Source organism: Erinaceus europaeus, chromosome 11 (genome assembly GCF_950295315.1).
Source record: "Erinaceus europaeus chromosome 11, mEriEur2.1, whole genome shotgun sequence".
NCBI classification, from domain to species: domain Eukaryota; kingdom Metazoa; phylum Chordata; class Mammalia; order Eulipotyphla; family Erinaceidae; genus Erinaceus; species Erinaceus europaeus.
In genome coordinates this window covers 50,472,127-50,497,493 of record NC_080172.1, presented here as the reverse complement: position 1 = coordinate 50,497,493, position 25,367 = coordinate 50,472,127, and the positions used below count along the sequence as shown (strand labels likewise).

General features: G+C 48.1%; 1 protein-coding gene and 1 long non-coding RNA gene across 4 annotated transcripts in view; one reads left to right on the top strand and one right to left on the bottom strand.

The window, feature by feature from the left end:
• IQGAP3 (IQ motif containing GTPase activating protein 3) overlaps positions 1-21,476 on the top strand; it is a 52,298-nt gene extending 30,822 nt beyond the window's left edge. The window contains exons 24-38 of one of the 2 annotated variants that reach the window (XR_009552545.1): positions 4,802-4,954; positions 5,219-5,382; positions 6,648-6,872; positions 8,131-8,271; positions 10,363-10,447; positions 11,465-11,697; positions 11,891-12,023; positions 12,109-12,211; positions 12,929-13,055; positions 15,210-15,297; positions 15,755-15,967; positions 16,958-17,124; positions 17,213-17,314; positions 17,602-17,720; positions 20,579-20,715. Coding sequence is in view for 1 of the 2 variants with exons in the window: in XM_060201619.1 (XP_060057602.1) it covers positions 4,802-4,954; positions 5,219-5,382; positions 6,648-6,872; positions 8,131-8,271; positions 10,363-10,447; positions 11,465-11,697; positions 11,891-12,023; positions 12,109-12,211; positions 12,929-13,055; positions 15,210-15,297; positions 15,755-15,967; positions 16,958-17,124; positions 17,213-17,314; positions 17,612-17,720; positions 20,579-20,692 (2,157 nt within the window). In the remaining variant the exon portion in view is untranslated. Of the gene's footprint in view, positions 1-4,801; positions 4,955-5,218; positions 5,383-6,647; positions 6,873-8,130; positions 8,272-10,362; positions 10,448-11,464; positions 11,698-11,890; positions 12,024-12,108; positions 12,212-12,928; positions 13,056-15,209; positions 15,298-15,754; positions 15,968-16,957; positions 17,125-17,212; positions 17,315-17,601; positions 17,721-20,578 lie in introns of both variants that reach the window. The other variant, XM_060201619.1, reaches the window with a different exon arrangement.
• Positions 1-25,367, bottom strand: part of LOC132541348 (uncharacterized) — an 87,545-nt gene that overhangs the window by 18,402 nt on the left and 43,776 nt on the right. Inside the window, exon 4 of one of the 2 annotated variants that reach the window (XR_009552550.1) lies at positions 3,734-3,998. The exons of the other annotated variant lie outside the window; for it this stretch is intronic. This is a non-coding gene — a long non-coding RNA (uncharacterized LOC132541348). Of the gene's footprint in view, positions 1-3,733; positions 3,999-25,367 lie in introns of those variants that run through there. 2 annotated transcript variants of the gene reach the window in all.

The window sequence follows — 25,367 nt, the reverse complement described above, 5'->3', positions numbered from 1 at the left end:
AGGGGGGAGGAGTAACCAGAGCACTCCAGATATTGCGGGGATATAGACAATGTCCTGAGGGCACAACATGGCTGAACAGGCACTCCGAGAATGTCCCAACTCTCGTGGAAACTAGCAGTAGCCTGAGGGGACAACATGGCAGATGTGACTGCATTGGCACAATTTCACAGCACAGTTTCATTCTTCTGCATGTTTCAAGCCATTGTTTCCAACACCATTTGTTGAAGAGACTCTGCTTTCCCCATTTAATAGTCTGAGCCCCTTTGTCAAAGATTAGATGTCCATAGGTGTAGGGGCTCAGTTCTGGGCTCTCAATTCTGTTCCACTGGTCAGTGTGTCTATTCATGTTCCAGTACCAAGCAGTTTTGATGACAATGGCCCTATAATACAATTTGAGATCTGGGAGTGTGATGCCTCCAGTTCTGTTCTTGTTTCTCAAGATTGTTTTGGCAATTCTAGGTCTTTTCTGGTTCCAGATAAACATTTGTAGCATTTTTTCTATTCTCGTAAAAAATGTGCTTGGCATCTTGATGGGGATAGCATTAAATTTGTAGATGGCTCTGGGTAGTATATTCATTTTGATGATGATAATTCTACCAACCTGTGAACATGGAATATCTTTCCACTTCTTTGTGTCTTTTTCAACTTCCTTGAGTAGTGACTCATAATTTTCAGTATACAAGTCTTTCACTTCTTTGGTTAGGTTTACTCCTAGATATTTTATTATTTTAGTTGCTATAGTAAAAGGAATTGATTTCTGGATTTCAATTTCTTCTAGCTTAGTGTTTGCATAGAGGAATGCCACTGACTTTTGAATGTTAATTTTGTAGCCTGACACCTTACTGTATTGCCTGATGATTTCCAAAAGCTTCTTGCTGGATTCCTTAGGTTTTTCCATGTATACCATCATGTCATCTGCAAATAGGGAGAGTTTGACTTCTTCTCTTTCAATCTGTATCCCTTTAATTCCTTGCTCCTGCCTGATTGCTATGGCAAGAACTTCCAACACTATATTGAATAGTAATGGTGATAGTGGGCAGCCCTGTCTAGTACCTGATCTGAGTGGAAATGCTTCCAGTTTTTCACCATTGAGTATGATGTTGGCTGTAGGTTTGCTATATATAGACTCCACTATCTTCAGGAATTTTCCATCTATTCCCATTTTTTGTAGTGTTTTGATCATAAAGGGATGTTGTATTTTGTCAAAGGCTTTCTCTGCATCTACTGATACGACCATATGGTTTTTGGTCTTGCTTTTGTTGATGTGGTGGATCACATTGATTGATTTACATATATTAAACCAACCTTGCATCCCTGGGATAAACCCCACTTGGTCATGATGAACAATCTTTTGAATATACTGCTGTATCTGGTTGGCTAGAATTTTGTTCAGTATTTTAGCATCTATGTTCATTAGAGATAATTGGTCTGTAGTTTTATTTTTTGGTTGTGTCCCTGTCTGCTTTTGGTATCAGAATGATGTTGGCTTCATAGAAGCTGGCAGGGAGTATTCCAGTGTCTTTAATCTTCTGGAAGACTTTTAAAAGTAGAGGTATTAGTTCTTCTTTGAATGTTTTGTAGAATTCATTTGTAAAACCATCTGGTCTAGGACTTTTATTTTTGGGGAGATTTTTGATAACTGTTTCAGTTTCATTAGCTGTGATGGGCCTGTTTGTCAAAGATTAGATGTCCATAGGTGTGAGGACTCAGGATCCTTTCTTTATCCTTATTCCTTTCCATTCTAAATATGATGTGTTTGGTGTCTTTAAGTCTGGGTTAATTCTGTTTGGGACCCTCTGGGCTTCTTGAATCTTTATGTTTTGATGTTGTCTAGACTAGAGAAGTTTTCAGCTATTATGGCCTGAAGAATGCTTTCTTCCTCTCCCTCTCGTTCTTCCTCTGGTAAGCCAATAATGCGTATATTGTTTCTTTTGAAGTCATCCCATAGGTCTCTGTTATTATTTTCAGCATCTCTTAATCTCTTTTTGAGATCTCCTGCTTCTTTTTTAGTTGTCTCTAATTCATCCTCGATCTTGCTAATTCTGTCTTCAGCCTCATAGATTCTATTCTCTCTGCCCTCTACTGTTTTCTGGAGTTCATCTATTTTGTTTCCCTGTTCTGATACTGTTTTAGCTTGTTCAGCTAGTTGTTTTCTTAGCTCAGCTATTTCAGCTTTCAGCTCTCTAATAACCTTGAGATAGTTAGTGTTTTCTTCCAGAGTCTCATTTGTTGTTCCTGTATTTCTGATTACAATTCTTTCAAACTCTTTACTCCTGTGATTATTTCCTTAGCTAATGTTTGGATGTTGAACTTGTTATTTTGTGCTTCACCCTTTGGGGGGCTTTTAGCTGGACTGTTGTCCTGGTTAGTTTCTCCAATATTTCTTCTTGTTGATTTACCCATTTTATATATTATGTTATGAGTTCCCTCTATTAGTACTTTTCAAATTACTGATCACTATTTCCTGGATTGACTTGTGTCTAAGTAAGGTAATTAAAGGGTTCATAGTGGTGGAAGTTAACAGTTGTTTCAATAGTATTTTAATCCCTGAGTTGGAGCTCAGTGATTTAAAAGCCTCTCTCTTTTTTTTTCTTTCTCTGTAGGCTATGGGAGCCTGAGGGCTTCTAAACTATAAGTAGGCTTCTTAGCTTAATCACTGACTCCTGACCAAGAGATAAGGTAGGGTGTGGCAGAGATAGTCCAGTGGTTATGCAAAGAGACTTTCACAGCCCTACAGCTATGCCAGGTATAAGCCTTCTTCTGAGTTTCCTGGTTAGATCTCTGTCCCCTGGTGTCCCTCCCTGCCGCTGCTCCAGATTCTGAGGGCAGTAGCAATGGAGACTCAGAGTTGCACTTGGTGAGTCTCTGGGGAATCCTCTCCTCCCTTCAGCTGTCCCCTTGTTGGTGGAACAGACTGGAGGTGGTGTCTCAACTGATAAACCGCCGGACTGTTACCAGCCACTTAGTCTCTCCCTAGGCTCCTCTCTGTCACCAGCAATGTGTGTTTGCACTCACGGGTGATTTGGTGGGTTCTAGTACTGTCTTGTTGTGGTCCCAGGTGGTCTCCTTTGGTATTCCTAGTTGATCCGGGAGAGGAGAGGAGAGAGATAGATCTGCTGCTGCTTATAGCCCCGCCTCCGGAAGTCTCCTATTATTATTTTTTAATAGGAGGTGAGAGAGAACCAGAGCATCACTCTGGCATATGCAATGTCTGGGATGGAATTCAGAACCTCATGCTTCAGAGTCCAATGTTCTATCCACTGTGCCATCTCCCAGAATGCCAAATAGTCTCTTTTTTTAAATTTTTAAAAATTATTTAAAAAAAAGGAGATATTGGGAGTCGGGCTGTAGCGCAGCAGGTTAAGCGCAGGTGGCGCAAAGCACAAGGACCGGCATAAGGATCCCGGTTCGAACCCCGGCTCCCCACCTGCAGGGGAGTTCGCTTCACAGGTGGTGAAGCAGGTCTGCAGGTGTCTATCTTTCTCTCCCCCTGTCTTCCCCTCCTCTCTCCGTTTCTCTCTGTCCTATCCAACAACGACAACAACAATAATAACTACAACAATAAAACAACAAGGACAACAAAAATGAATGAATAAATAAAATAAAATATTTTTTAAAAAAAGGAGATATTAACAAAACCATAGGCTAAAAGGGGTACAATTTCACACAATTCACACCACCAGAATCCCATCCTCTCCCCTGGTAGCTTTCCTATCCCATCCGTATCCCATCCTCTCCCCTGGTAGCTTTCCTATTCTTTATCCCTCTGGGAATATGGGCCCAAAGTCATTGTGGGATGCAGAAGGTGGAAGGTCTGGCTTCTGTAATTGCTTCCCTGCTGAACATGGGTGTTGACTGGTCGGTCCATACTCCCAGTCTGCCTCTCTCTTTCCCTAGTAGGGTGGGGCTCTGGGGAAAGGGAGCTCCAGGGCACATTGGTGAGGTTGTCTGTCCAGGGAAGTCTGGTCGGCATCATGCTGGCATCTGGAACCTGGTGCCTGAAAAGAGAGTTAACATACAAAGCCAAACAAATTGTTGTGCGCTAAACCAGAGTGTTACTTCTTGCCCACCCCTAATAGTCTTTAAGAGTTCCACCTCTCTTAAAGTGGCTCTTGCTGTAGTGCTCCTCTAACCTTCCAGTGACCTATTGGGGCACGTGGTGGAGTCGAAGTGGGATTCTGACTCCCTTGATCATGAACCCTGGGACTGCAGGCTGCTGTCGCTTAACCTCTAACTTAGTGGTTTCCCCACTAGAGAGTGAGAATAATAATAATAGTGAGAATGCCCACCTCACTAGGCCAAGTGTAGAAACTTCAAATTACCACACAAAAACTCGGTGGTGGGCTGGAAGGGACAGAGCAATACCTCCACCTGAAGTGTGTGCAGTGGTTTAGTAAGAAGTACAGCAATATGCTTGGGTGGTGGTGCAATAAGTAAGGCAGTGGACTCTCAAGCTTAAGGTCCTGAGTTTGGACCCCTGCATTGCATGTTCTAGAGAAATGCTCTGATTCTCTCTTTAATTAATAAATAAATTATAGCAAGAGCCAGCAGTCATGATGCTTTAGCCTGGCATTTCCATTCTCTGAGGACTTACCATGTACAAACAGATGTGCCAGACAGAGAATTAGGGCGATGGGGGGGGGGGGCTTTATTTTTCCTTTCTCACCCTAGACCATTTCCCTCTCTTGGCTAATGACTTGAATACCTTGACCAACCATGAGCCCTGGCCTGATTCTGAACCCAAAGTTCTGTACACTGGGCTGGCCTGGGCTGGTCCTCTATCTTTTTCCCACCCATGCAGGAGGTGGTCTCTCACTGCAAGAAGCTAACTAAAAAGAACAAGGAGCAGCTGTCAGATATGATGGTTCTGGACAAGCAGAAGGGATTGAAGGCATTGAGCAAGGAGAAGCGGCAGAAGCTAGAGGCTTACCAACACCTCTTCTACCTGCTTCAGGTGTGTGGGAACTTTGCCAGAAGGTGTCTCCATACTCTGAGGGTCTAGGACTCTGAAATTTGCATGTCTGTGCCTTTGCCTCCAGTGATGGCATCTGTACCCATAATCCTAAGGCCTGGTCCCTAGGAAAGAGAGTGTCTCCTTCCGTCTTCCAGAATGTTCCCAGTCTCCCCAAGACAGTGCTTTCTCCAGCCCAAGTTCCCACAGAAAGCCTTTCCTTCTCAGATGCACCACCATCCATCTTTACTTCCTCCTCCCTCACAGACCCAGCCCATCTACCTCGCCAAGCTCATCTTCCAGATGCCACAGAACAAAACCACCAAGTTTATGGAATCAGTGATTTTCAGCCTGTACAACTATGCCTCCAACCACCGCGAGGCCTATCTCCTGCTCCAGCTATTCAAGACTGCACTCCAGGAGGAAGTCAAGTAGGTTTTCCCCACACAGAGGAATAGTGTGCAGATAAGTGAAGAGCCTGTCGATCCCACCCTTGGTGCCTACACAGGGTAATAGTTTGCTGCAGTTTGGGGTTAGACATGGAACCAGGCAGATGAAGAGGTACAGGACTTGCAAGCATGGGCTCCTGAGTTCAGGCCCCAGCATCAAATGTGTAAGAATGATATTCTGGTTCTTTCATTAATAAATAAATCATTTTATTATTATTATTTAAATTTGGGCAGGAGAAATAGCATAATGGTTATGCAAAGACACTTTCGTGTATGAGGCTGTGAAGTCCTAGGTTCAATCCCCAGACCCACCATAAGTCAGAACTGACCAGTGCTCTGGTAGTGTGTGTGTGTGTGTGTGTGTGTGTGTACACCCTACCAGCACAAAGGCCAAGAGATTGACAACAGGAAAGTCTGGGAGTCGGGCGGGATTGCAGCAGGTTAAGCACAGGTGGCTCAAAGCGCAAGGACCAGCGTAAGGATCCTGGTTTGAGCCCCCGGCTCCCCACCTGCAGGGGAGTCACTTCACAGGCGGTGAAGCAGGTCTGTAGGTGTCTCTCTTCCTCTCCCTCTGTCTTCCCCTCCACTCTCCATTTCTCTCTGTCCTATCCAACAACGACGACATCAATAAAACCAATAATTACAATAAAAAAAAGGAAAGTCTTTTGAAGAGGAGGGATTGCAGAGCAGGTTTTTTTTTTAAATATTTATTTATTTATTCCCTTCTGTTGTCCTTGTTGTTTTATTGTTGTAGTTATTGTTGTTACTGATGTCGTTGTTGGATAGGACAGAAAGAAATGGAGAGAGGAGGGGATGACAGAGACGGGGAGAGAAAGATAGACACCTGCAGACCTGCTTCATTGCCTGTGAAGCGACTCCCCTACAGGTGGGGAGCTGGGGGCTTGAACCAGGATCTTTCCGCCAGTCCTTGTGCTTTGCGCCACATGCACTTAAGCTGTTGCACCACCGCCCGACTCCCAGCAGAGCAGGTTTTAAAGAGTCAAAGTCTCACAGAGGAAGAGCTGGGCCAGCAAAAGAGCTCACATGGGTGGTGTGCTGCTTTGCCATGTTGTGACCCAAGTTCAAGTCCAGTCCCCACTGCATTAAAGAAAGATTCAGCACTGTGGTCCTTCTCTGCCTCTCTGTGTCTATCTAAAAACAAACAAGAAAAAAAGTCAAAGAGGAAGAGCACCTGTGTGTCCTTGCATAGAGGCAAGGACCCAGCTTCTGTGGTTCTTGCCCCACAGGTCCAAGGTGGAGCGGCCCCAGGACATGGTGACAGGCAACCCCACAGTGGTGAGGCTGGTAGTGAAGTTCTACCGCAACGGCCGGGGCCAGAGCGCCCTCCAGGAGATCCTGGGCAGGGTGGTCCAGGACGTGCTGGAGGACAAGCAGCTCAGCATCCACACGGACCCCGTGCACCTCTACAAGAGCTGGATCAACCAGACTGAGGCCCAGACGGGCCAGCGCAGGTGGGGGAGCTCCTTGGGCTTTGCTTTGTGTGGTGGTGGGCCTCCCAGGAAAACTAGAAGGCAGCTCACACACAAGTGTGTGTTGATTTGTGCAAATGTAACACCACCCCCTGAGGGATAGAATAATTTAGGCTTTTAGATCCTCCCTGCTAATTAACCTAGAATGGATGTGTAAGTGACTGCAGACTCTGCATGGGCTGAGCACAGATGCATATGGTAATGTGCCTCGTGGTTGTGCGGCCTGGTAAGCACTGTGTCATGTGCTGGAAGTGGGTGTGACATGTTCATAGAACCAGGCGGGCAAGATCCCGGGCGAAGAGGCTGGCTGTAGAGCCTGGAGACATCACTCAGGTGCTGAGGGATGAGGGAAGTAGAGCTGCTCCTGAAGGCAGGCAGAGCTGGTGGCTTTGGGGAGGTGGTACAGCAAGGCTTCTGGTCAGCCCGGCCTGTCACCCAGCTGCCAAAGACCAGATGCAGGGCAGCAGCAGGGTCTCCCCTAATTCCTCTTCAGAGTCCTCTCGCTGACTTAGTTCTCCACCCCCTCCTGCTTGCCTCTTCCTCACACGCTTCTATTCCTCCACATGCTTCTTCTATTCCTCCTCCATCCCCATCCTCCCACATATCTCCAGCCTCTTTGAGTCTCTTGTTCTGGCTTTGAGTCTCTTGTCCCTGCAAGCCCGTGGCTCCCTTTTGCATGGGTGTATGATATCCTGGGAGAGGAAGAAGTTAAGAAGCTGGCTTTCTGGCCCTGGGTAGTGAGCTTTTTCATGTGAACAGCCCAGATTCAAGTCCGATCTCCTGAATTGGAGGAAGCTTCAGTGCTGTGGTTTTTTTTTTTCCCCCCCAGAGCACTGAGCAGCTCTGTCTTATGGTGACACAGGGGATTGAACCTGTAACTTCAGAACCTCAGGCATGACAGTCTCTTTGCATAACCATTATGCTATCTACCCCTGCCCAGTCTTTTTCATTCTTTCTCTCTCTCTCTCTGCCTCTCTGTCTTAAACTTTATTTAGTATTTATTGGATAGAGACACAGAAATCTAGAGGAAAGGGAGAGACAACAGCGACACTGCTTCACCACTTGCAAAGCTTCCCCCCTGCAGGTAGGGAGCAGGGGATTGAGCTCTGTAACCTATGCTCTCTACTGGGTGTGCTACCTCCCAGCCCCCCTCTCTGTCGCTAAGAAGAGGAGGAAGAATCTGACAATGACTTTCAAGGAAGTATTCTGACTGATAGTTTGTTTCTCTCTCTGCCCACAGCCACCTCCCCTATGATGTCACCCCAGAGCAAGCCTTGAGCCACCCTGAGGTCCAGAGACGCCTGGACATCGCCCTCCGCAAGCTGCTCACTGTGACTGAGAGGTTCCTGGGGGCCATTGTGTCTTCTGTGGACCAGATCCCGTATGTGTGGCTCCTGCAGCCCAAGGCTGACATGGATCTGGGGGGCAAGGCAGAAAGGTGGGGAAAAAGCAGGCCCAAACAGCAGCAGGGAGGGGGTGCTCATGGATTTCCAGAGGCTGGGGCTTGGTGGGGGAAGATTCGAGAGCTCACTGCTGGAGTCTTGAGCTGGGACACAGCACTTAGGTCTGTGAGGCCTGTGGGACATCAGTGGAGCCTGAGCAGGTGACCTCACATCGCTACAGACACAGGTTATTGTCTGGAAGCAAACAGGGAGCGAAAAAAGTGACAATTCTTCAACCCACAGGGTCAGAAATAGGAGGCCAAAGGAAGACTGCAGCAAAGTGCTTTTTACTTTTCTCCTTTGGATTTAGATTTAGTCAAGGGGCCAGGAGCTAATTTGCCTGGTAGAGCGTGCACTTCACCTTGTGCGAGGACACAGGTTTGAGTCAGTCCCCTGCCACCACATGCAAACATCACTATTGGTGGAGCAATGCTGTGGTGTCTCACTTCTTTCTCTCAAAAGAAGAGTGCTGAGAATATGGAATGGTAGAACTGTATAGACACTGAGCCCCAGAGAGAACCCTGATGGCTAAAAGGAAGGTGGGGTGGTGGGGGTAGGGGTTAGATTATTTTTGAAAAGCACATTTTTTTGAATGGACACACTGATAGCTCGGCCATCATTCAGCTGCCTTGCTGGTGCTCAGTGTTATTCTGAGCAGGTGAGGATGCTGGAAAGGGGATCCACCAAGTTCAGAACTGCCCCCCAAACACAGGGAACTGGGTCAAGAGTTTATAGTTAGGCTCCAGAAAGGATTGTGTATTAGGGTGAATAAAGACAAGTGCACAGCAATCTGTGGACTTATGTCTCTGCTATCCTAGGAGGTGAAAATGGCTCTGGGGCCAGTGAAATAGATCACTTGGTCAGTGTGCTGCTTTGCCGTGTGCACAACCCGTGCTCAAGCCCATCCCCCACTCCATTGAAAGAGGCTTTGCTGCTATGGTCTCTTTCACCCTCTCTATCTCTGTCTCTGCCTCCATCTTTAAAAAAAAAAAAGTGGCTTTGAGGGCTGAGGAAACAGCATAATGGTTATGCAAACAACCTTCAAGCTTGAGGCCCTGAGATCCCAGATTCATTCCCCAGCACCACCATCAAACAGAGCTGAGCAGTGCTCTGGTTTAAAAAAAAAAAAAAAAAACTTTAAAGTAGATGTAGTCAAATGTGTAGGTGGCAGTCCATAATAGGAAGGATGAGAAGAAAGTCGCGGCTGAGTAGCACGCTTCCACACGTCACCTCCTTACTCCTCTTCACTAAGACCCTCTGAGATAGAGTGGATGGCATAGCCATTTCCATTTCCAGTATTTTTCTTCCCAGAGCACTGCTCAGCTCTGGTGGATGGTGATGCCAGGGATTGAACCTAGGACCGCAGCTCCTCAGGCATGAAAATCTTTTTGCATGACCATCATGCTATCTCCCCTGCCCTGACCATTGCCACTTCCCAGTACAGGGATCAGACTCAGAGGAGAAGGAAGAGGGTGTCTGTGGGTAAAGGTAGAACTGGGACTGGTGGGAGTCGGGAGGTAGCGCAGCGGGTTGAGCGCTCGTGGCGTAAAGCGCAAGGACTGGCATGGGGATCCCGGTTCGAGCCCCTGGCTCCACACCTGCAGGGGTTCGCTTCACAGGCAGTGAAGCAGGTCTGCAGGTGTCTATCTTTATCCCCCTCTCTGTCTTCCCCCCCCATTTCTCTCTGTCCTATCCAACAACAATGACATCAATGACAATAATAGTCACTACAACAATAAAACAACAAGGGCAACAAAAGGAAATAAATAAATATTAAAAAAAAAAAACTTGGACTGGCACTTCCTACTCTGACTTTATATTCCTCCCACACACACCACCCCCACACCCTCACCTCACAGGAGCACTCAGATCAGGTTTCCTGCAAGCTTCTTGGATGACAGGGCTGGTCCTGGTACTTACTCAGGGCAGAAGGGACTGGTAGACAGCAGCAGGAAAGTAGCTGCGGGCTAGAAAGGAGAGACCTGCAAGCCGCCAGCACTAAGTACCCTACCCCTGCCGCTCTACCCCAGGTATGGCATGCGCTACGTGGCCAAGGTCCTAAAGACAGCGCTGGTGGAGAAGTTCCCTGATGCCTCAGAGGACGAGATCTACAAGGCAAGTGCTCTCGCCTCCCCACCCTTGCCCTGCCAGTGCCTGTGACTTTTCAGACTGAGGTGAAAGGATGGACAGAGACCCCTAAACGCCAGATACTCTCCCCCCTGAACAGACCTTGGCTCACCAGTGGGACTTCAGGTAGCCAGGACATAAGCTGACAGCATGGACAGACCTGGGTTTGTGGGAGCTCTGGAGTCCAGTCCTAGTTCTTCAAGTTTGCTGCATGACTTTGAAGAAGTTGCCATTCTGCTAGGGGTCTATTTTCTTTTTAAAAAAATCTATTTATTTGGGGGCTGGCAAAATAGCTAGTTTGGATAGTGCACTGCTTTGCCATGTGCATGAGGTTGAAGCTCAGTCCTCTTGTGGAAGAAAATTTCAGTGCTGTGGTCTCTCTCTGCTTCTCTACCTCTACCAGAAAAAAAAAAAAAAAGTGACTGGGAGGTGGCACAGTGGATAAAATGTTGAACTCAAGCATGAGGTCCTGAGTTTGATCCCTGGCAATACATGTACCAGAGTGATGGTTTGGTTCTTTCTCTGTCTCTCTCTTTCTACTCTCTCCCTTTCATTAATAAATAAATAAACATATTAAATGTTTTAAAAAATTAAAAAGATTTAGGGGCTCGGTGGTGGTGTGCTTGGTTAAGCACATGTTACCACGCACAAGGATCCAGGTTCAAGCCCCCAGTCCCCACCTGCAGGGGGGGAAGCTTCATGAGTGGAGGAGTGGTACTGCGTGTATCTCTTTCTTCCTCCCTATCTCCCCCATCCCTATCAGTTTCTCTCTGTCCTATCCAATAAAATATATGATAAAAAACAACTTATATTATTAATAAGAAAGAAAGAACCAAAGCATGACCCTGACCCGTGATGCTGGGGGTTAAACTCATGACCTCATGCCTGAGAATCCAGTGCTTAGCCACTGCACCACGTTTCACCATGGAAAATAATGGGCTGAGGTTGTTGGGGAGCCCCAGGGCGCTTCTGGGACCCCTCAACAGACATCTGCTCTGCCCCCAGGTGGTAGGGAACCTGCTGTATTACCGATTCCTGAACCCAGCTGTGGTGGCCCCTGACGCCTTCGACATTGTTGCCCTGTCTGCGGGCGGTGCCCTGACTGCTCCCCAGCGTCACGCCTTGGGGGCCGTGGCGCAGCTCCTGCAGCAGGCAGCAACGGGCAAAGCCTTCTCAGGGGAAAGCTGCCACCTTCGGGTGCTTAACGACTATCTGGAGGAGACACATGTCAAGTTCAGGTCTCCACCCACCCTGCACCTCCCTCCACACCTTGCTTCTCCTGGGTCCGACTTATGTGGGAGGCACGGAGCTTGTGGGCGGGTGAGCCGGTGTGGAGAAAAGGGGGCTGGCAGAGGCCAGAGCCAGATACCAGAGGGGAAGATGCAGCCAAATGTGGTGTTGCCCCCTCACCTGCCCACCCTTTGAGGACAGGAGATTCATCTGCCGAGCATGCCAGGTGCCAGAGCCCGAAGAGCGCTTTGCGATGGACGAGTACTCAGACATGGTGGCCGTGTCCAAGCCTGTGGTCTATGTTACCGTGGGGGAGCTGGTGAACACGCACCGGGTGAGGGGCACCCCGGGGAAGTAAGTCAGGGGCAGAGGCCTGGCTGGCAGCTGACCCCACATCTGCTGCCTCCCTCTGCCTACAGTTGCTGCTGGAGCACCAGGACTGGATCGCCCCCGCTCACCAGGACCCCCTGCACCAGCTCCTGGAAGACCTCGGGGAGCTGCCCACAGTCCCCGACCTGGTCGGTAGGTGTCTCCTGGGGGTGGCTGGGGACCAGGGGACTGGGTGAGCGAGCCTGGACTCTGCAGAGGGGACTGTGCACGTGCCCCCCGCCCTGTCCTGAGATGCACACAGTCTGGGCTGGCCAGAGTGGGCAGATAGGAGTAGGCTCAGTGCAACCATGCAAGCATCTTAAGAAATCAAGGGGACAAATGCAGAGCAACACAGGTTCCTTTGTTCAGGTCTCAAGAGAGGTCTCAGGCTGCCAGAATAGCTCACTTGGGTAGAGGTCTGCTTTGTTATGTTTGAAACTCAGGTTCAAGCCCAGTCCTCATTGCACTGGAGGGGACTTTGGTGCTGTTGTCTCTCAGTCTCTCTCTGCCTCCCTGTCTCTATCTTAAATGTACACGTGCACACACACACATATACATATATGATGGGATGGACAGGGAGAGAAGGGCTGGCCTGCAGGGCCTAGGGTGGGGTGAGGTAGTGACAGATGGGATAGGAAACAGGACACAGGTCCCTCCCTCAGGGCACCCAGCACTGAGGGCATCAAGGGGTGTGTCCCCAGCAACTTGAGATCAAGCTCCGTAGTTAATAGCCCTTCTGTAGGTACTCAGGGATGGGGAGAGGCTGGCACCATGGGGCACTGTGACAAAGCTTCCTGGTGGCGGTGGTAGGAGCATGGACCCCACAGCATGTTCGAGTGTCTGTCTGCTCCTGTTCTTCACCCACCTCAGGACAGAACATAGCTGCAGATGGGAGTATGGACCTCAGCAGGCTAGAGGTGTCCCTGACTCTCACCAGCAAGTTTGATGGGCTGGAGACGGATTCAGACGAGGCCAGCGCCCAGAGTCTGCTTCTGAGGTGGGTGCCAGCCTCTCCTCTATGCCAGCATGGCTGTCTCCCTTCTTCCTGGAAGATCCTCTTACAGTTCTCCAGAATGCTTAACTGGCCTCAACCAGCACCCTGGCTTCTGTACTCTGCACTAGAACCCAAGCAGAGGGACATTTACAACAGGGAGCCTGCATATGGCTGTACGTTTCCAAATGCCTTCTCATATGTCCTTGTAGATTTTTTACAGATTCATTTTACTTACTGTATATGAAAGAGTTTCAGAGCCTGGGTGGTGGCACACTGAGTTGAGTGCACACATTACTATGCACAGAGATCCAAATTCAAGCACCCACTCTCCACGTGCAGGGGAAAGCTTCACAAGCAGTGCGGCAGTGCTACACTTTTTCTCCCTTTCTCTCCCTCCCCTCTCACTTTCTCTCTGTCCTATCAAATCAAAATAAATAAATAAATAAATAAATAGGAAGAAAATGGCTTCCGGGAGTGCTGAATTTGTCATGCAGGTGCTGAGCTCCAGTGATAACTCCGGTGACAATTTAAAAAATAAGAGAATTTCAGGGGCCGGACGTTAACGCAGCGGATTAAGCACACATGTTGCAAAGTGCAAGGACTGGAATAAGGATCCTGGTTCAAGCCCCCAGCTCCCCACCTGCTGGGGAGTCGCTTCACAAGTGGTGAAGCAGGTCTGCAGGTGTCTTTCTCTCCCCCTCTCTGTCTTCCCCTCCTCTCTCCATTTCTCTCTGTCCTATCCAACAATAATGATAATAACAATAGCAATAATAACAACAACATAAAGAATAAGGGTAACAAAAGGGAAAAAATGGCCTCCAGGAGCAGTGGATTTGTAGTGCAGGCACCAAGCCCCAGCAATAACCCTGGAGGCAAAAAAAAAAAAAATAGAATTTCACATGAGCCAGAAAGGAAAGACAGAGTGACTCTATACATATTTAGTACTGAACATCAAGCCAGGAACCTCAGGCATAAAACTCTCATGTTCTACCAGTTGAGTTATTTCCCCAACCACTCATACCCCCCCTTTTTTTGTCCCACCAGGATTATCTAGGAAGCTTGATACCTGCACAACACCATTCCTACTGGCCTTTTTTTCCCCCTTTATTTTCTGATAAAGACGGAGGGGAAAAGAGAGACACCTGCAGCACTGCTCCCTTGGTTTCGAAGTTTCCCCCCTGCAGGTGGGGACCAGAGGCTTAAACTCAGATCCTTGTATGTGGTAACATGTGCGCTCTACCAGGCGTGCCACCACCCAGCCACCATACGTCCTCTGTTAATGTCCACGACAAACTATGAGGTGGACACCGGGGAACCACTTTTGCCATAGAGGATCAGCTCAGGTTCAGCGACTGGCCTGCAGTCAGTGGTGACACTTGTGTCCCTATGTCTGATGGCACTCCTTTCCTGACTCTCAGGAGGTGAGGGGACCCTCAGAGGCCAGGGCTTCTTTGTCCAGGCAGGGTAGATGAGGGGCCATCTCTGCCTCCTGCTGCCCCCTTTGTTCAGTAATGCATTGAGTTTGGCTTAAGCTCTCTCTCGCTTTGAGGGTCCCCAGGGAGGTGCCAGGCGTCTGAAGAAGGAGCCCATGGTAAGAAAGATGTGACATGAGGCTGTGCACACCTCAGCCTGAGGCCTCAAAGGGCAACAGTGTGCAGAGGTCCTGGATGTGTTCAGAATGTGGGACTCCCATGTCATCACCCCACCTCACTCTGGGTCCAGCTCTGGACTCTACTTACGGCTCCTTGGGCTCTTCCTGTGCTCTCCCAGCCTCCCAACCCCCTGGGCCATGTGGGGTGGGGCCTCCTGCTCCAGCCCTCTGCCAGCCCTGTGCTGTAACCCTCAACTTCTTTTTTTTTTAATATTTATTTATTCCCTTTTGTTGCCCTTGTTGTTTTATTGTTGTAGTTATTATTGTCACTGTTGGGTAAGACAGAGAGAAATTGAGAGAGGAGGGGAAGACAGAGAGGGGGAGATAAAGATAGACACCTGCAGACCTGCTTCACCACCTGTGAAGCTACTCCCCTGCAGGTGTGGAGCCAGGGGCTCAAACTGGGATCCTTACGCCGGTCCTTGCACTTTGCGCCATGTGCGCTTAACCTGCTGAGCAACTGCCCGACTCCCGACCCTCAATTTCTATCATCCTCATCTCTGAAGCACCAAGCAGATGCTGGCCGACATCATGCAGTTCCACCCTGGGGACTCGCTGGAGGAAATCCTGTCCCTCTCAGCTTCCAGAGAGCAGGTGAGTGGCCAGCAGGGTCTGTAGGTCTGTCTGTCTCGCTTATCCCTACTCATTCCTGGTCCCAGTCTGCCTGCACTCAGGGTTAAAGAGAGCCCCAGAGAGCAGCTGTAGCCAAGGGGAGTCTCGGGCTGCAGAGTCCTGGGGCCTCATCTCTGTCCCCAGTCCCCACAGAGACCAGACCTGGCATCAGGACCAGGTTCTAGAGAGACATTTGGGCAGGCTGCCAGGAACACCACCAGAGGTCTGGGATCAGCAAGGCACAAGCCACTTGAGGGCTTAGGGCAAGAGAAGGTGCTCCATGCATGGGGTCCAGGGCTTCTGGAGTGAGCACCAGGCAGAGACTGCAGTGAAGAGACAAAAGAGACAGATCCTGAGCACTTTCACAGAAGCTAGGCCCTGCAGGCACTATCCTGAACAGAACAGGGCCCGACAGACATCCCTCACCCCTGCCCCCCAGGAGATGGCCCACAAGCGGCTAATGTGCAGACGCCAAGCCTGCGAGGCGCAAACCCCGGAGCCGCTGCGTAGACACCGCTCGCTGACCACTCATGCACTCCTGCCACTGGCCGAGAAGCAGCGGCGCATCCTGCGGAGCCTGCGCCGGCTGGAAGGCCTGGGGCTGGTCAGCGCCAGTGATGGCTACCAGGGGCTGGTGGACGAGCTGGCCAAGGTAACAACAGGTTGGGAATGGCCCGTCCTGGGGGTTTGGGGGGACTGAGTGCCATGCCTGAAATCACAGTTTTGGAGGCATCTGAAGGGTAGGCCCTGTCCTGCTTAATACCCACTCACTCTGGGGATACCCCAGAGGCCCTCTTTGGAAGGAAAGAGCTTCACATTTGTCATGGAAGGAGGTGTTCTTACAATGCTGTTCTATGGGAAAACAAGAATCCATGGGGGCTGGGAAATGGCTCAAGCAGTACCATGCCTGGGGTGTGGGTTCAAGGCCCTGGTCCCCACCTGCAGGGAGGAAGCTTCATTAAGCAGTGGAGCAGTAATGAAGTGTTTCTCTCTGTCTCTCACTTTGTAGCTGAAAAGAAAAAAGAAAATAAAGGGGAGGGAAGAATAAAAGAGTCCTCTAGGAGTGGTAGAATTATGCAGGTGGGGCTAGGTGGTGGCATACCTTGTTGAACATACACATTACCAGCACAAGGACCTGAGTTCAAGCCCCTGCTCCTCACCTGCAGTGGGGAAGCTTCACATTCAGTGTCTGTCTCCCCCCCCCCCCCAGTTTTCTCTCTGTCTTATCAAAAAAAAAAAAAAAAAAGAAAGAAAAAAAGGAAAAATAGCCACCAGGAGCAATGTATTCATAGTATAGACATTGAGCCCCATTGATAACCCTGGTGCAATAAAAAAAATAATAATTATTATATATAATGGTAAGAACAGTGCCCCAGTGATAACCCTAGCAGGAAAAATGTAGTAAAGCAAGAATCCTTGCAACAGATATTCTGTAATGGGAGAGAAGCCCAAAGAGGCCCACGGAGGGTTCCAGATGGAATTCTTGAGCTTACTATCCTTGGAAAAACAGCCTTGAACTTGTCCTCTTCCTTCTTGTGCCAGAGACTCTTAAGTTGTTCCTTGGTGCAAGTAAGCCAGGTGCCAAGGTTTTCCTGCCAGAAAGGGCCCCCTCAGCCCTCCTTCAGCCCCCACTCCCAACTAGGACATCCGAAGCCAGCACCGGCATCGGCAGCGACGGAAGGCAGAGCTGCTGAAGCTGTGGGCCACACTACAGGGCCTGAGTGCCAAGGCCACATTCTACGAGGAGCAGGGTGACTACTACAGCCAGTACCTCCGAGCCTGCCTGGACCACCTGGCCCCCAGCTCCAGGTAGGTTCTGCAGCTGAGCCTAAGGTCTGCCTCGGCCCTACTGCCAGCTGATCTGGTGTGGGTGCTCAGGCTCTGCCTGTTGCCCCAGGATCTCCAAGAAAGGAAAGAAGCAGCCGAGCCTCCACTACACTGCTGCCCAGCTCCTGGAGAAGGGGGTCTTGGTGGAGATTGAGGATTTGCCCACCTCACAGTATGTGTGGGCTGAGGGCAGAGAGGAGCGCAGTCCCCACCTGAGGGGCTCCCAGAATGGGGGTGGGACAGAAAGCCATAGTGTGTGGGCAGTCTTGGAGCTCTGGACACCCCAGGACAAGAGAACACTGAGAAAGCTTTGTGCAGGGGAGAACAGCCGGGTGGAGACAGATAGAGGCAGGAAGAGAAGGGGGGGTAAGGGTGGAGGCAGGGGCGATGGAGAGCAGCTGTACCCCAGGAGGGTGGGAGGGGAGTCTGGGAGAGGGTGAGGAGTCCATCTGAACTCAGCTTCTGGCAGCTTCCGGAATGTGATCTTCGACATCATCCCCGGGGACGAGGCGGGCAAGTTTGAAGTGAATGCCAAGTTCCTGGGGGTGGACATGGAGCACTTTCAGATACACTACCAGGTGAGGGGACATACCTCGAAGAGCCTGGGGCTTCAGGGCCAGCTGCTGACAGGCTGGGGGTCCCGACTCTGCTTCCTACCTGGGCAGCACCACCTGTCCCTTTTCCCACCACTTTTTCATTCAACAGGAGTTATAGGGAGAGCCACCACAGAACCAGAGCTTCCTCCAGAGCCACTGCACTCCCACATGGGTGAGGGGCTCAAACTCGGGCCACATATGTGGCAAGGCATGCCCTGCCCAGGGGACTGTCTCTCAGAACCCCACTTCTTCTTCTTTTTTTTTTTTTTCAAGAGATTTATTTATTTATTTTAATAGGACAGAAATTGAAAGGGAAGGGGGCTAGAGAAAGAGGGACCGGATGCTCGCACACTGGGTTAAGCACACATAGTACAAAGTGCCAGGATCCTGGTTCGAGCCCCCAGCTCCCCACCTGCAGGATGTTGCTTCACAAGCAGTGAAGCAGGTCTGCAGGTGTCTATTCTCCTCTCTCCCTTTCTATCTTCCCCTCCTCAATTTCTCTCTGTCCTATCCAAAAAGTAGAAAATAGTGGCTGCAAGAGCAGTGGATTCATAGTGCAGGCATCAAGCCCCAGCAATAACCCAGAGGCAAGAAAAAGAGAGAATGGTCCGAGAAGTGGTGCAGTGGCTAAGGCACTAGACTCTCAAGCATGAGGTCCTGAGTTCAATCCCTGGCAGCACATGTACCAGAATGATGTCTGGTTCTTTCTCTCTCCTGTCTTTCTCATTAATAAATAAATAAAATCTTTAAGAAAAAAGAGAGAGAGAGGAAGGAAGGAAGGAAGGAAGGAAGGAAGGAAGGAAGGAAGAGGGGCTGGGTGGTGGTGTACCTAGTTGAGTGCAAGTTACAATGTCCAAGGATCCAGGTTTGAGCCCCTAACCCCACCTGCAGGGGGAAAGCTTTGCAAGTGGTGAAGCATTGTTGCAGGTGTCTCTCTGTCTCTCTCCCTCTCTATCATCCCTTCCCTCTTGATTTCTGACTGTCTCTATCTAATAAATAAAGATAATAATTTTTTTTAAAAAAAAAGAGGAAGAAAGAGAGAAAGACATACCTGAGCTCTGCTTCACTTCTCATGAAGCTTTTCCCTCCTTCAGGTGGGGTCTGGGGGCTTGGTCCTCGTGCACAGGGACATGTACACTTAGCTAGGTGAGCTACCACTCTTCCCCCAGAACTTTTTTTTTTTTAATATTTTATTTATTTATGAGAAAGATAGGAGGAGAGAGAAAGAACCAGACACCACTCTGGCACATGTGCTGCCCGGGATCGAGCTCGGGACCTCATGCCTGAGAGTCCAAAGCTTTACCACTGCGCCACCTCCCGGACCACAGAACTTTTTTTTTTAAACTGAGAGTGGTTTCTTTCTCTTTTTAATTATTATTATTTTTTTTGTACTTGTTGTATAAAGACAGAGAGAAATAGAGATGGAAGGGGGAGACAGGGAGAACGACAGACACCATTTGTGAAGCTTCCCCCACAAGTGGGGTGGGAGCTTGAACCTGGGTCCTAGCTTATGGTAAAACATGCTCTCTGCTGACTGCTCCACCACTGGGCCCAAGGCTTGAAAGTCTGTTTGCAGGGGAAAGGTAGACAGCATAATGGTTATGCAAACAGACTCTCATGGCTGAGGCTCCAGAGTCCCAGGTTCAGTCCCTGCATCACCATCAGCCAGAGCTGAACAGTGCTCTGGTTAAAAAAGAAAGAAAGAAAGAAAGATAGAAAGTCTTTTTGCACAACCATTATGCTATCTCCCTAGCCCAGAACCTTTTTTCTGCCAAGAGCCACCTGTTGCTACAGAGATGGGCCAGAGTGGTTATACCTAAACGTGCCCCTGATAGACCCCGAGGCTAAAAATTGAGAAATTAGCTAAAACCCTAGGCCATGTCCAGGGATGCTGTGATTTTAAATCCAAATCTTTCTGTTCTTCCATTTGTCTTTTGAAAATGTGTTTGTTTATTTATTTATTTTTTAAAACAGAAATCTTCTTTAATATTTATTCCCTTTTGTTGCCCTTGTTGTTTTATTGTTGTAGTTATTATTGTTGTTATTGATGTTGTTGTTGTTGGATAGGACAGAGAGAAACGGGGGGGGGGAGACATAGAGGGGGAGAGAAAGACACCTGCAGACCTGCTTCACCGCTTGTGAAGCTACTCCCCTGCAGGTGGGGAGCCAGGCACTTGAACCTGGATCCATACGCCAATCCTTGCACTTTGTGTCACCTACACTTAATCTGCTGTGCTACTGTCAGACTCTTGTATTTATTTATTTATTTATTTATTTATAAGACACCCAGAGTATCACTCTGGCACATGCAGTGCCAGGGGTTGAACTCAAGGACTCATGCCTGAAAATCCTATGCCTTATCCACTGCAACACTTCCCTGGCCAAATGTCACTTGCTTCCCTGTCCCTCCTCCCTGTCAGGGTTATCCCTGGGGCCTAGGGCCTCCACAGTAAATCTACCACTACTGGCAGCCAGCTTTTCTTTTTATTTATTTTGTTAAAATATTTTATGTTGACAGGACAGAGAGATATTGAGAGGGAGGGGATAGAAATAGACATACCTACAGCACTGCCCTACCACTTGTGAAGCTTTACCCCTGTAGGTGGGGAGTAGGGACTTGAACCCAAGTCCTTGTACACTGTGACATGTATGCTCTACTGGGTGCCCAACCCTCCCAGTTGCCTTTTGAATGAGAAAACTAATCTCAAACCCTGGCTGTGCTTAAAGTGACATGTAGCCAAATCACTGGCCCCTCCCCTGCCAGGCCTCAGTTTCTCCATGTGGCAGCTGGGTTTCAGGGGGAGCCCTCAAATAACCCTCCACACCACTCCTTCTCCCAGGACCTCCTGCAGCTCCAGTATGAGGGAGTGGCTATCATGAAGCTCTTCAACAAGGCCAAGGTCAATGTCAACCTCCTCATCTTCCTCCTCAACAAGAAATTCCTACGCAAGTGATGGAGTCTGGGGGTGCCGCCTGGGCTGCTCTCTCCTCCCCAGATGCTTTTCTCAACACTAGTGGAGTGTTCACCTTCCCTGCAGGTGCCCAGAGCCAAGCCAGGGTTGCGGGGGCCCAGCCTGCCCTCAACTGGAAGTCTGCTGCCCCGGGCCTGGCCTTGCTGCCCCTCACCTACTGTGTGGCTTTTGACCCCTAAGTTCTTTCTTGCCACAGGGCCAACACCAGCCATGGGCCTGCCCAAAAGGTGCCAGCCATGTGCACTAGCCCTCCCATGTCACCTGGTGTTATACACACTGCGTGGGGGCCTGCTTCCCCATCTCTCCACAGCTGGGCCTGGTGCCCACCCTGTGCCCCTGCATCAGCAATGGGTGTCCTGTGCTCCCTGCACCCTAGCCCTTACCCTCCTCCACTGACCCCAGACCCCTATCTTTGTTTTGTATGGGCCACTAGGGTATTTATTCTCTCCCTGCAACCCCCCCCCCCCCCCGTGCCTAGCATCTCTGCATCCTTAAGGTCCTTGAGCTCCCATTTTTTCAAGCTTCCAAGTAAGTGTTCTTACCTCCTCTGCCAGTTCTGGTCCCTAGACCTCATGCTGGTTCCCACCCCCACCCCCTAGTTCCCTTCCAATCCACAGAGAGTTGTCCTCCCTTTTCTCCTGTGTCCTCAGAACCCTTGCACCTGCTAACTGTCTCTGTAGTCTTGCCTTTGCCACTGTCTCTCTCTTATCCTCCACACCTATTCCACTTCCTGTTTCTGTTCCTTTCTAATTGCACTCAATAAAAACAGCTGTTACCCTCACCCGTTTTTATTTTTACTTATTTTTTTATTTTAATTTTATTTATTATTGAATAAAGGCAAATAAATTGAGAGAAGGGGAGAGATAACTGAAGCTTTAGCCCCTCCAGGTGAAAATGGGGCTTGAACCTGGGTCCTTGCATATTGTAATATGTGCACTCAGCCAGGTGCACCAATGCCTGGCCCCCGTTATGTTTTACTCAATTTATTATTTTTTAATAAGAGAAATAGAGAAAATAAAACACACACACAGAAATAAGAGAAAGAGGAGGGGGAGGCCCGGGGAGGGGGAAGAAAAAAGAGGGGGAGAGACCAGAGCACTGCTCAGCTCTGGTTTGTGGTTCTGTGGGGGATTGAAAAGCCTCAGGCTGTGGTCCAGGAGGTGGCACAGTGGATTAGGCATTGAACTCTCAAGCATGAGGTCCCGAATTCAATCACCAGCAGCACATGTACCAGAGTGATGTCTGGTTCTTTCTCTCTTCTCCTATCTTTCTCATTAATAAATATTTTTTTAAAAAAGAAAAGCCTAGGGCTTTAGAGTTTCAGGTATCAATCTTTTTGCATAGCCATTATGATCTCTACCCCACCCTGTTGTTTTTAAACATTTATTTATTTTTGAGGCAGTCTGGGGAAGGAGAACCAAAGCATCACTCCTGGCACATAGGTTGCTGGGATTAAACTCAGGACCTCATGCTTGAGAGTCCAATGCTTTGTCCACTGCCCCACCTGCACTCCTTTCTTCACTTCCTACAGGGCAGGCCTCCAAGTCCTGAGTCAGACGTTTCCCAAATTCCCTGGGGGTTCTCCCTGCAGCCTTGCTGAGTTAGGAAAGCTTCATGAGGTGGTATGGCATTTATTCCTTTCTTCCCTTCTTGGAGACTAAATGGAGGTGGAGATGCTGAGGTTTTCCAGCCACTGTGAAGGCTGAAGCTGGGAGGAAAGAAGTCCAGCTCCCCTACATCCATCCACATATTCTTTGCAGGCCTTGGCCTGAAACACAGCTTCTGAGGCTGTGTGGGCACTGCATTCTGACCAAACTCCCTCTTTCTGCATCCCATGTGTTTAGGAGGGGGGGCTGTGAGGAGGGTACAGTGCAGGCACCTGCCTGACAGCTGAGCTCCCAGCAGCTTCTGCTGCCACCTTCGAGCTTGCCTGTCATCGCAGCCTCCCCGCCCCCACCCCTTTGTCACTCAGGATGTCTTGCTGTCATGTTCAGTTTCAGTCACAACCCCTCCCCCCTCAGCATGTCACAGCAGAGGCTTCAAGTACTGCCTTTCCCAGGGTGACAGTGACACATACCAGTGGGTCTGAGTTTCTACACTTCATGGACCATCATTAAAAACCACTTAGGGGCTGGAGAGACAGCATAATGGTTCTGCGAAAGACTTCCATGCCTGAGGTTCAGAAGTCCCAGGTTCAATCCCCAGCATTAAAATAAGTAACACTCGATAAATGACATAGTGGGGGTTGTATTGTTAAATGGGAAACTGGGGAATGTTATGCATGTACAAACTATTGTATTTACTGTTGAATGTAAAACATTAATTCCCCAATAAAGAAATAAATTTTTTAAAAAAACTTTCATTTAATAAAAAAAATTTAGTCCAAACAAAAAATAAAATAAGTAACACTCGATAAATGGCATAGTGGGGGTTGTATTGTTAAATGGGAAACTGGGGAATGTTATGTATGTACAAACTATTGTATTTACTGTTGAATGTAAAACATTAATTCCCCAATAAAGAAATTAAAAAAAAAAGATGAAAAAAAAAAAAGTAACACTTGGGGGCCAGGCAGTGGCACACAGGGTGAGGCACAACAGGTTAAGCGCACATAGTACAAAGTACAACAAGGGCAGCAAAAGGGGAAAAATGGCCTCCAGGACCAGTGAATTCATAGTGTAGGCACCAAGCCCCAGCAGTAACCCTGGAGGCAAAAATAAATGAATGAATAATAACCACCTCTGGGAGTAGTAGAGTTGTGCAGGTGCAAAGCCTCAGAGATAACTCCAGTGGCAAAAATGAAATGAAAAACATCCTCAGCTGCCGGGGGTGAGGCCCAGCAGCTGGAGCCTCAGGTTTAATACCCAGCACCGCACCTAGCAGACAGCTGCTCTGGTTTCTCACATGAAACACATCAGTTCTTTTCATCACACACCCACCACGTTGCTCCAAGTGTCCTATTATGATGCTCTCATTATCTGATCATTGACCCCCCCCCAACTGGGGAGCCCTGTGATACTGCCCCAACCACAGGACCTCCGCCACGTGTACCAGGTACAAGAATGTCACAGGCGCTGCGCTAACCAAGAAGCTGTCGTGGAATAGGATAGTTACATACTTTTTTTTTAAATTTCTTTATTGGGGAATTAATGTTTTACATTCAACAGTAAATACAAGAAGTTGTACATGCATAACATTCCCCAGTTTCCCATTTAACAATACAACCCCCACTATGTCATTTATCATCCTTCATGGATCTGTATTCTCCCCACCCACCCACTCCCACCCCAGAGTCTTTTACTTTGGTGCAATATGCCAATTACATTTCAGGTTCTACTTCTGTTTTCATTTCTGATCTTGTTTTTCAACTTCTGCCTGAGAGTGAGATCATCCCATATTCATCCTTCTGTTTCTGACTTATTTCACTTAACATGAATTTTTCAAGGTCCATCCAAGATCGGCTGAAAACGGTGAAGTCACCATTTTTCACAGCTGAGTAGTATTCCATTGTGTATATATACCACAACTTGCTCAGCCACTCATCTGTTGTTGGACACCTGGGTTGCTTCCAGGTTTTTATTTGGTTTTTTTGTTAGGTGAATCCCTCTTTCTCTTCTTGAAGCCCAGAACTCTATCTCTTGTTTCTTTCTTTCACTATATATATTTTTATTTATTTTTGGATCCAGCACCTGTCACATGTGTAGTTTTATCACTCCTATGATAATTTCTTACTTTCTTCTTTTCCTTCTTTTCTTCCTACCCTTCCTTCCATTAATTTTGTCATTAATATTAGGTTACAAGGTTACAGGGTATAGTTCCACACTATATTCAGCACCAAAAATCCTGTGCCCTCATCCTCCCAATGGTAATCACCATAGTTGTCACAAAGTCTTAGAGACAATTTGTTTATTTCCATTTTTTTTCAAGGTCATGTATTCCAGTTCTCTAGATTCCATGTATGAGTGGAACCATCCAGTAGTTGTCTTTCACCTCTAGTTATTTCACTAAGCATAATCACCTCCAATTCTATTCACTTTGTGCCAAAGGACACAATATTACTTTTTTTTTAACTTCAGAGTAGTATTCCATGGAGTATATATTCCATAACTTCTTTTTCTTAATATTTTTTATTTATTTATTTATTTATTTTATTTCTTTATTAAGGAATTAATGTTTTACATTCAACAGTAAATACAATAGTTTGTACATGCATAACATTCCCCAGTTTCCCATTTAACAATACAACCCCCACTATGTCATTTATGTATTCTCCCCACCCACTCACCCCAGAGTCTTTTACTTGGGTGCTATATGCCAATTACATTTCAGGTTCTACTTGTGTTTTCGTTTCTGATCTTCTTTTTCAACTTCTGCCTGAGAGTGAGATCATCCCATATTCATCCTTCTGTTTCTGACTTATTTCACATAACATGAATTTTTCAAAGTCCATCCAAGATTGTGAAGTCACCATTTTTTAAAAATGGTGAAGTCACCATTTTCTACAGCTGAGTAGTATTCCATTGTGTATATATACCACAACTTGCTCAGCCACTCATCTGTTGTTGGACACCTGGGTTGCTTCCAGGTTTTGGCTATTACAAATTGTGCTGCCAAGAACATATGTGTACACAGATCTTTTTTTAAAAAATGGTGAAGT